Source organism: Vombatus ursinus, unplaced genomic scaffold (genome assembly GCF_900497805.2).
Source record: "Vombatus ursinus unplaced genomic scaffold, bare-nosed wombat genome assembly UNPS02014779.1, whole genome shotgun sequence".
Lineage (NCBI taxonomy): Eukaryota > Metazoa > Chordata > Mammalia > Diprotodontia > Vombatidae > Vombatus > Vombatus ursinus.
The window spans coordinates 38,661,953-38,672,256 of NW_020954557.1; the positions used below are offsets into that span (position 1 = coordinate 38,661,953).

Sequence of the window (10,304 nt, forward strand, 5' to 3'; positions counted from 1 at the left end):
TTCAAAAGGCTGCCTTGTAATACAAAACCAAAGCTAAGGCTTGGTAGGTTCTGTGTTAAAATGGTCCCAGAATTAAGCAAATGGCTAGTTTCAAAATGATGATGCACATACGGGGGGAAAAATCATCCATTAACTGGGCTAGGGATGAAATACTTAAAATGTGCATGGGCTATGTAACATGTAGAAAGGGCAACTAAATGACATCATATGCAGGTATTTTTCTGTACACTGTTTAAGTCTTACCCAGCCAGAAACCTTCGAATTTAAGATGATATGAAGGCATTCCTCATATAGGCAAGTAGTTTTCATTCAACCTGTAAATCAAAAAGATTACTCTTACCTTGCTTTACAAAAAATTACCCTTTAATTAGTGGAAAAATTCAAAGGCAAACCTTACCTAAATGCTTATTGCCCTTCCTTGCAGGTCTAAATGCTAGACCTATCGACTGTGCCAACTCAAGTAGCTATCACTCAAGGATGTTCCAAAAGGCGAAGAACTCTTGCTAGACTTTCTTCGATATTTCAGCTGAATATTGCAGATTTTAACTAGCCTTTGGAAAGCAGCTCACTATCAGCACAGTATCTTATGCCTTCACTTCTCTGAAGTTGAAGCTCTTGCTGCTGCCTCGTCATTCTTTTAATATGCTGACTTGTCCACTCAACAGGCTGCAGAAGTCCTGTCTTATTGAGTTGCCTTTGATCCATAATGTGCTAGAATGCACATCTTAGGTCCTTTAATGCTGGTTAAACCGCCTTCCTCATGGCTTACTTTTTCCACACTGTACACAAAAACTAAGCTAACAGAACTTATAAACAGGTCACAATCACCTGCTTATAGGTTGCAAACATTTTTTTCATCATAGTTGACAATCTCATCATTAAACTAATTCCAGAGTTAACATAAGAGTACAATTAGCCTCATGGCTTATATTAAGAAATACTGTCACCATTACTTAAGATACAAATTTCAGACTTGAAAAGAGAAATGTTAAGATTCCTCTCCCTTCCCCTTCTATCTTTATCACTAATGTTGGAAAATATTTTGCAAGCTTTTATTTTGAACCAAGTAACCAGAATTAAATTATCAACATTGAATATGTCCTTGTGTAAGTCTTTGCACTTAAAACTGGCAAGGACTTAAATCATTTGCATATTTACCTATTTTTTTTTCTACCCTGCTTTATTGACATATGCTCATTAACAGTCAGTGTTGTCTGCTCATGACATTTATTGGTTTGTGAGTTTTGACTTCTGGAAAATTGCCACATCTGCAACCCATTTCCATGCTCGCAAAGCATGCATCCACATATTAATACTGAACAATGGCACAAGTTAAAGCAACATGAGTAAATCCATTGAAATCCAATCCCACCCGCCATTTATTGCTTGTTTTGCCCAGTGCTTAATCGAACAGAGAATAGAGGTTTCTGGATTAAAATGTTTAACGGCCAAAGAAAAGGACAACAGTGGGACACATATATATTTAGTACTTAAAGAAACATTAAGCATCATCTGGCGCAAAACAGTAGACTTTATGTGGGGATATTATCCCACATGGTGCTGGCAAAGTACCTAGACCATGAACTCCTTCACATCAGTGTTTTTCAAGCAAACTGATTAACTCATACCAACATTGTGTTGAAGTAGATATATATGATGATGGTGATGATGATATGTTGTCTAGGCACTGAAGTGCAAATGAATTCTTACTTAGAATCAAACTTGAATTCAGGGTCTTCAAAAGCGAAAAGCTTGTGTACCAAACAATTGTGCTACATTGCTGCTGCAAGAAGGTAGTTTTAGAGGATTATACCTAGGCTATCCTTGGTTTCATCCAGAAAAATGCATATGGTGTAAGCAGGAAAGCATGCCAGCCATTTAAGTGTTTCACAATGCGTGCTTTTTATTCTCTTGCTCTGACAGCTTGTATAAATTAAAAAGACATTAAACCAAGGTTAAGTATTCAAAGGTCCTTGGGCCTCTTTTCCCCCCTAAACCAATTAACACAAAATAAAAAACAAAAACCCCCAGGTATCCACTATTTGCTTGGATACAGCAGACTTAGTGGTTGGCTATGTCTTTAAATTCATTAAGAAAAATTTTTCAAAAGGGAGGGAAAGGAAAAAAAAAACCTACTGCCCCAACTCCCACCCCTCCACCATCCAGAACTTCATGAAGAGAAGAGGTATCTCCTATACCAACATCATGTTATGGCAGCAGTTTCAAAGGTGGCCAAGGTAACTCTAGAATGGATTTTTTTTTCACCTTTTTAATAAACACAACTAGGACTTGGCAGAGCTAACACACTAAATCATAGAGAATTACAATTAAAAAAAAATATATGCACAACCCAAAAGGTAATTTGAAATTTTCATTTGAAAGGTAAAGCTTAATGCTATTAATTCACAAATATACTAATTTAAATACCCAATCCTAGTTGTTATCTAAAACACACATTGCAAACATACAAATACCTATTCTCTCCACTTGTCAACTCCCATTCATATCAATGGGTGTTATGGTTTGGTTTGGGGAGAATAGATTCCCCTTAGACTGCAAGTCAGCAGGTGTTTCTTTACAGTTAACTTTAGCAAAATTCATACAAAATAGTAATTAACAATGATCTTCTCTACTTGTTAACTAACAAGGAAACACCTTCAAAACCGCATTTCATTAAAGTTTCTGTACTAAAATGTAGAAAAACTGAACTACACAAATATTGAAAAGTTAAAAATTCCTTAATTTTTTATTCCTGGTACCACTACCACAATTTACAGGGCAATATACCTGATGTAATGAAAAGAAAAAGAAAAGACAAAGCTACAACAGATAAAAGACCTCAGGAATGTACATCTAATTGACACTACATTGCATTAATCAATAGCTGCACTTTTTGCAAACTGTGGCTATGACAGTCCTGAACAAGAAGGGTTTCCTGTTTAAGCTGCAGTAACTTTTCTGACTATGGATCATCGTTCCTTCTGTGGCAGATTTTTACAGTTCCTCTAATGCATTTGGGACGACTGTCTCAAAGTAACCTGCAGCTTTCCTGACAACTCCTCGCTCTCTCTCCTGCTAAGAACTGTAGCCTGTTGAATAATATAGGATAAAAAAATTATTACACTCAGTGAATAGTTCCATTTATTCTTTATCATCATGATTAATATATAAGAATACCTACCCTCTTCTGTTGAGTTTTTAGAACCTTCTGCTACCATATCCACCACTTCCACCACCAGATCCATAACCACCTGAAAAGAAAACAATATTTGTCAATTTGTCTTTATTATCAAAATCTCAAAACTTAAGGAAGAAAATAATAATATTTACCACCATAAGGACTGCCCGAGCTCCTTCCACCAAAACTGCCTCCTTTCATGGGTCCATAATTTGATTGCTGCTGCCCACTATAATTTCCAAAATCATTATAGTTCCCACTGCCACCATAGTTACCTGAAATTATAAAGATTGAGTCATTTTTCTACTGTACAACACAAACATGACATTTCCCCTGTAAAACTACTGTATGCATATGTTCTCCTATCAATCATAGCAATATTCTCCATAGATGCTAGCAACCCTTTAAATCTCTCACTAATGGGAATATGCAATACCCATGGATGCCAACTGACAGGCCTAAGGCATTGGTAGGGAAACAGGAAAGGGATGGGGCAAGAGGAGAAATGTCAAAACAATAAAAGAGGCAAGAATCAAGGTGATATATGAACAAGATATATACAAGACTCAGAAACCATTTAGTAGAATCCTGTACTTTGGTAGAACTTGCCTATCCCTGTTTTCTATTGTCTAGGCAGAAAGTGAATACCCTAAAAGTTAATGCAACTGTTTGATTTGCTATTATTTCTTACTCAGCCAAACTTCTAAACTCATTGATACAGCACTGCACACAGAAGGCGCTCAAATGCTGTTGACTGTCAGGCTCATGCAGGTACTGTAACTGTAATAAAATGGAATAAACTCACACAAATACAATTATACACCTAAATTATGTTCAAGATTACATTAACATGGGCAACAAAATCTCGATTTTTGAAGAATTTTTTTACATATCCACCCCCAAGTACTATCAAAGTCCTTGGTTATTTGCTATTATCTTACCTAGGGTTTTTAAGTCTTCCCCTTTACCATTTAGATCCACTGACATGAACATTAACCCCAATCAAGTTAAAAAAAAAAACAACCTAAAGTCAAAACAGTGGTATTTCATAATTGTAGCTAAAATTGTGGCAAACAACCATTACTAAAGGAAAAAAACTCATACAGAAGTAAAGGACAACTTTCAATTTAGCATCAATTCATATTAAATTTTTACTAACCTAGGAACATTAAAAGCCTTCCTAAGGTTGAACATACCCTAAAAATGTTTAATTGCATGCTAATTAGATACTGTTCAACACAGCACCCACAATACTGGAACTATACATGTTTCTAAATACACTCAAATCTACCCAAATAAGTGAAATAAGAAATGTGCATCACTTACCACCACCAAAATTTCCTCCTTCATTGTAACCATCATATCCTCCACCACCACCATATCCACCACCTTGGTTTCCATATCCAGGTCCACCACCACCACCATAACCCCCTCTACTACTGTAGCCAGGACCACCTCCATAGTTGCCACCTAAAAAAAAGTGAATAAAGCAAAAACATGAAGCACAGATGTAAATGCATAAAGGAACGCATGATCTACACTGCCAAGTCTTTACAATCCAAGGAACTTTAACAACTGTTAATTCTATAAGGGCTAAGTAACAAGTATCTATCTTAAAACATAAATATTTAATGTATGCTAAATTTTCATACCTAAAAAGCACATTACAATAAAACTATCATACTGCAATCCAACCTCCCAATAATTTTATCTTATTAGTCTGATATGTACTCCAAAACTTAGCAGTATCTGTCCTTGTTTTAAAAATATGAGCGGAATCGGCATAATTCATGTCATTAAATTGCTTAAATGTACTCTTATGCTTAAACTAGTTGGTAAGTGGGTTACTTTAATCTGATCATTTTTCATTAAAAAACAAAAATAATTTAAAAACAACAGCCATACAATCGAATGAACTGGAACAGTAATATTAGTAAAGACCCAAAGGAGACACAGACAAAAACTGTTAGCACACTAATGTCTTCAGAAGTCAGAGGGGTGGTAAAATCTCAGAATACAAGAAAAAGCTATTATTTATTAATGTTACCTATACATTTGAACTAATTAATGGTTTTTAAATGGCACTAGTTAGTGATAGTATAAATATGTCTGGTCAAAATCATATAGTTGTACAAGGCTTGATCTTAACAGTAACATGTATATGTAAATAGTATATTGGAAGATCCCTTTCCAATTCTAAATATGATCCTATGAATAACATCTAAAAGAGTAGTTAGTAAACCCATCTGTAACCCTAAAGACTTATGTTACAACATTTCAGCTGCAAAATGGAAGGTCTGGACTTAATGTTCTAAACCACACCATTGAAATTATACAAGAATAAAAAAAGCTAAACACATTCTCCAATGGAAAGAACACAGCAAAAAACTGAAACATAAAAACATGGGAAAAAGGTTTAAAAACCTTACCATCTCCACCAAATCCATTATATCCACCATCTCCACCTCCATAACTGCCTCTGCTGCCACCACCACCACCACCACCACCACCACCATAACCACCTAGGAAAAAAGCAAGATAATACAAAAATGTATATAGTCCAGACATTATAAAAATCAGGCAAGTATATTTACAAATAGATTCAAAATCATTTTTACCTCTTCCACCGAAGTTTCCTCCACGGCCAAAGTTTCCTCCACCACCTCCAAAGTTTCCTCCTCGACCCATAAAATTGCCTGAGCCACCTCCGCGACCTTAAAATAATTTAGATGGGTCAAAAATGCAAGTCTAGATGTATTTGCAAATCTTCTATGCATACATATACTTATCTCCAGCTCACCTCTTTGTGAGCCAGCAGACTGCATCTCTTGCTTTGAAAGGGCCTTTTTCACTTCACAGTTATGCCCATTAATAGTATGATATTTCTGAACTAAAGAGAACAAAGTTTTAAGTTAGTAAGAAAAACTGACAATTCTGTCTTGGGAAAAGACAAGTTTAAATAAGCTATAAATTGAAGTTATTGTACATTGAAAGTATGTACTTTCAATTATATGAATATGGCATTACAATTTTATCAAATCCAGATCAGAACTCAAGCTAGAATGTTTCTTTCTGCTCATTCCTGATCATGAATTTGTTACATACCAACAATTTTGTCAACTGTATCATGATCATCAAAAGTTACAAAAGCAAATCCTCTCTTCTTTCCGCTCTGTCGATCTTCCATAACTTCTATAGTTTCGATCTTGCCATACTTTTCAAAGTAGTCTCTTAAATTGTATTCTTCTGTATCTTCTTTAATACCACCAACAAAAATTTTCTTCACGGTTAGATGTGCACCAGGTTTTACAGAATCCTATTAAAAAAATAAAAGGTAAAAATGCAATTTTCTGCAACAGTTTCACGTTAGGTAGACAACATGTTAATCATTGGCATACCTCTCTAGAAACAGCTCTCTTTGGTTCCACTACACGCCCATCAACCTTATGTGGCCGAGCACACATTGCTGCATCTACCTCTTCTACGCAAGAATAAGTCACGAAGCCAAAGCCTCTGGAACGTTTTGTTTGAGGATCTCTCATCACCTATAAAACACATTTTACATGTTACAGTTTGTTGCCCTAGGCTATGTAAGTCATTTTTTTTTTTTTTTTACAATCTTAAGTATCTTTGTTTAGATTTCAACAACTTACCACACAATCCGTGAGAGTGCCCCATTTTTCAAAGTGTTCTCTTAAACTATCATCCGTAGTTTCAAAGCTCAAGCCACCAATAAACAGTTTTCTCAACTGCTCTGGTTCCTTTGGATCATGACCCTTAGAAAAATAAACAAACTTAGCAGTTCATAATTCTCACTTATCCTCATCAAATTTTTTGGATACCAGATTTTTAAAGGAATTATTACTACCCTTCTACTGAGTGAAATAGAAGTAGCAAAATAAGCTAGTTATTTCTTTCAGTAGTTAATGCAGTATAACTACACACTAGGAAACAAAAACTTCTGCAGCCTTTCCACGTGATTTATTTTGTTAGGTGAGAACTGAATAAAAATGGATGCTAAAGTTCTATCTGAAAGATACTATGTGACTTACAGGAAACTTAGAGCCTGCCTTTCAAATGTTAGCCTAGAATTATCAGAATTCTTCATTTGAAATCACATTTTGGACCAGGAAAACAAGCTCCAGGGAAAAATGAAGATATAACCATAGACTTCCATTTACATAACAACTGTCTAGAAATATTTGCTACTAGGCAAAGTACAGAAAATTATCCCAGAAAGCTAGTAGAGCAAGCCCTTGCCCTCACATCATTCTCTTTGTGGGTAATGGAGTCAGCAGCACTTGTGGAGAAATTAGACTACTTTCTCCCAGATTCTACTGCTTCAAGAAAATTTCACACTATTGAAATCTGAAGAGTATATTTTATATAACAATTCTAAGATTAATGAAGTTTTGGAGAGCATTATGAATCTGACTTTGTACTTATAAACTTTCCCAATTCTACTTTTTAAATTCTGTACACTTTCAGGAAATTAGAATGATCCTTAAAAGTAATTTTTTTTCAATCTTTCATTACAAGGTTAAACACTTTACATCCTGTTAAATATTTCTCCAGATACACATTTCAATTAATTGATGTACTATAATTTAAGTTCCAAATTGGCATTGCATGATGGTACAAAAAACATGCCACAATACTGTTTTAAAAATCACTTCCCAAATCCACAAGCTAAATAAATAAGTTTTGATTATCTCCTAATGAAGATGGCCAAATCTACACCCTAATAATTTATCATTAACTAAAACATACAAAATTTTAGGACAAAATTGCCATTATTGTAAGAAAATCCATATAATCTTAACTTTAAAGATCAATAAAGAGCTTAAAATTCAAAAGCTTTCATGATTGCATAATATTCAATATGCTTTTAGACTCAGGACCTTAAAATCATTTGATTCAAAGCCTTGGAAACATAAAACGACTAACAACTTTCGATTTTAGTTTAATGTAGCCTATCCTCTCAATTTCAGTTACATATAGTTTACTGAGGGGAAGGGAAGTCTACTTTATAAAGGAATCGTGTTAACAAAAATCCTTAAAAAACTGGCTGTGGGAGATTTAACAAGGGTTTCTGACACGTCACACTTTCCTTGCAGACATCATGATCCATCTTCTTAAGTTCTCCCATCTCACTTTTAAGTTATGGAAGGGAAAGTTTCGTTCACCTACAAAAGTAGCTAGTGAATAGGTATTAGTCACACTGCCATTACTTTTGGGGTCATGAAAAATACTTTATGGGTAAACTTAAGGAGGAAATAAAATAAAAAGGTTTCAAAAGTCCCTGCCCGGACATCTAAAGAACACCACCCCTCGGAGGAGAAAGGAGCAGGGAGCAGACTGAAGTACTCTCCCAGCGGCTGAAGAATGGTTCTTTCAGGCCTAGAAACGTGGTGGCAGAGACGCTGTGATTGCAAAAAGCAGCAAGCGTTTAGATTCTTTGCAGCAGCGCCTCCCCTCGCCGCCTCGTCTCCCTCCTCCCTTCCCCCTCCATCTTGCCGTTCCCGCCAGCGCCTCCCCGCCCCCCAGCCCAATCCCGCGCTCTCGCTAGGCAGCAGCAGCAGCGAAGCGGCGGCGGCGGCCATTGCGGGCCAATGCGCCATTTCATAGAGCTGAGGATCAATGTCAATGTGGCGGCGGCCGCCGCCCGCCCGCTCTCCCGGATGTGGTTGCCCGCCCCCTCCTCTCCTTCCCTCCTTCCCCAGCCCCGCTCGGCTCGGCTCTCCCCTCCCCCACCATCTCTTCCCAACCGCTCGCTCGCTCGCTCTCTCCCTCCCTCCCGCCCGCCTGCCATGCCGCACTCCGCCTAAAATCAGGAGCCATCGCGGCCAGGCCCGCTCCGCCCCCGGATGGCGCCCCCACCGAGCCGCGGCTTTGCGGGGCAGCCTTCGAGGCGGAGGGAGGCGGGAGGCGGCTCAGGAGACTGGGGGGAGAAGGAGGAGGCCGAGGAGGTGGCGGCGGTGGCCGAGGGCCCGGTGGCTCCACCGCGGCCCGCTCCCTTCCCCTCCCCCCCACCGCCCAGCGCAGAGCGCGGGACCGACCGACCGAGCCCCCTCTGTACTCCCCCCGCCAAAGCCCGGGCACCCGCGCCGGCCACAGCCCAGCAACCCCCCACTCTCCCCCTAATACCTCCTCCCCCCGGCGGCGGCGACGGCGGCCGGAGTCGGGCTGGGGGCGGCCGGGCGGCTGTTTTACCTCCATTTTGAGACCGGACTCGCCGCCTCCAACTCGGGTTCAATATGGGACCGAGAGGAAGAGGCGGGGCCGGCCGTCACGTGACGCACTTTCCGCGCGCCGCCGGCGGCTGGTGGGAAGACGGACGTGAGGGGGAGGGGCCGGGCGTGGGCACTGAGGGAAACTGAGAGCGAGACGAGCTGGGAGGAGAAGTGGGGGTGGGGCGGAAGGCGCCGCTCTGGCCGCGGGAGCGCGCGCCGCCGCCCCTCTCTGTGCCCCTGCGCGGGAGCACCCCTGCCATCCTCGGTCTTCTTCCTTCTCCTTTTCCCCTCTCCCCCATAGTCCTTCGGGACTGGGGCCTTTCCCGCTCTTTGTGCCCGGCTGCTAGAATGGAGGAGGAGGAGCTCTCGGCTTCCTTTAACGCTAGATCCGTGTGCAAAGAAACCGGCCTTCACGACCTGCTCTGTCTGGCCCAGGAAAGGAGCTTCTGGCCATACTCTCCGTCCTCCCACCCTATCCTTTTGCAAATGTCTTCTTTCGTAGACTGTTAAAGCAGTTAATTAAAATCCTCCTTTGTCCTCCCCCACGCCACTGCACCCAGACCAAGGGAAAGGCTTTCTTTTTCATTGCAAACATTAGGAAGGCCCTTGATGCAATTTACAGAAATACTATCACTTAGCCTTTACTCGCTCCTTCCAAAGAATTCACAATTTATTTTAATTTTCTTTCTTTCTTTTTTTTTTTTTACAAATCAAGTGGAGGCAGGGCCAATCAGCTTGTATTGAATGCTTGCAGATGTCAAAGAATCTGCCGTGCTGACGGTGAAAGCACTATTTTCTGACATATTTTCAAATTAAGTGTAGAAACAGCTGTTCTGGACCCCAGTTCCTGCAGCTTAAAGAATTCAGTGATTTGGCGAGTAGACTTGCTAGCA

General features: G+C 39.7%; 1 protein-coding gene across 3 annotated transcripts; it reads right to left on the reverse strand.

Annotated features, from left to right (window-relative positions):
* Positions 1–1,210: 1,210 nt before the first annotated feature.
* Positions 1,211–9,466, reverse strand: HNRNPA3 (heterogeneous nuclear ribonucleoprotein A3). 3 transcript variants are annotated; one of them, XM_027865800.1, is made up of 11 exons: positions 9,392–9,466; positions 6,832–6,954; positions 6,577–6,723; positions 6,284–6,494; positions 5,979–6,068; positions 5,797–5,892; positions 5,608–5,700; positions 4,505–4,648; positions 3,331–3,453; positions 3,182–3,251; positions 1,211–3,089 (listed from the first exon to the last, which is right to left on the reverse strand). In XM_027865800.1, the coding sequence occupies exons 1-10, from the start codon at positions 9,395–9,397 to the stop codon at positions 3,199–3,201; spliced, it is 1,086 nt and encodes a 361-aa protein (XP_027721601.1). In that variant the 5' UTR covers positions 9,398–9,466; the 3' UTR covers positions 1,211–3,089; positions 3,182–3,198. The 3 variants fall into 3 exon arrangements, with proteins under 3 accessions (XP_027721601.1, XP_027721600.1, XP_027721599.1); XM_027865799.1 differs by having other exon boundaries at positions 3,334–3,453; positions 9,326–9,406; XM_027865798.1 differs by having other exon boundaries at positions 9,326–9,406.
* Positions 9,467–10,304: the final 838 nt, after the last annotated feature.

What these genes read in the sequence shown, in the direction of transcription:
- HNRNPA3 (XM_027865798.1), bottom strand. Translation starts at nt 9,397, where the DNA reads ATGGAGGTAAAACAGCCGCCCGGCCGCCCCCAGCCCGACTCCGGCCGC. An exon ending in GCACTCTCACGGATTGTGTG is followed by an intron (nt 6,724 to 6,831) that starts GTAAGTTGTTGA and finishes TGTGTTTTATAG; the next exon opens with GTGATGAGAGATCCTCAAAC. An exon ending in TACAGTTGACAAAATTGTTG is followed by an intron (nt 6,069 to 6,283) that starts GTATGTAACAAA and finishes TGTTCTCTTTAG; the next exon opens with TTCAGAAATATCATACTATT.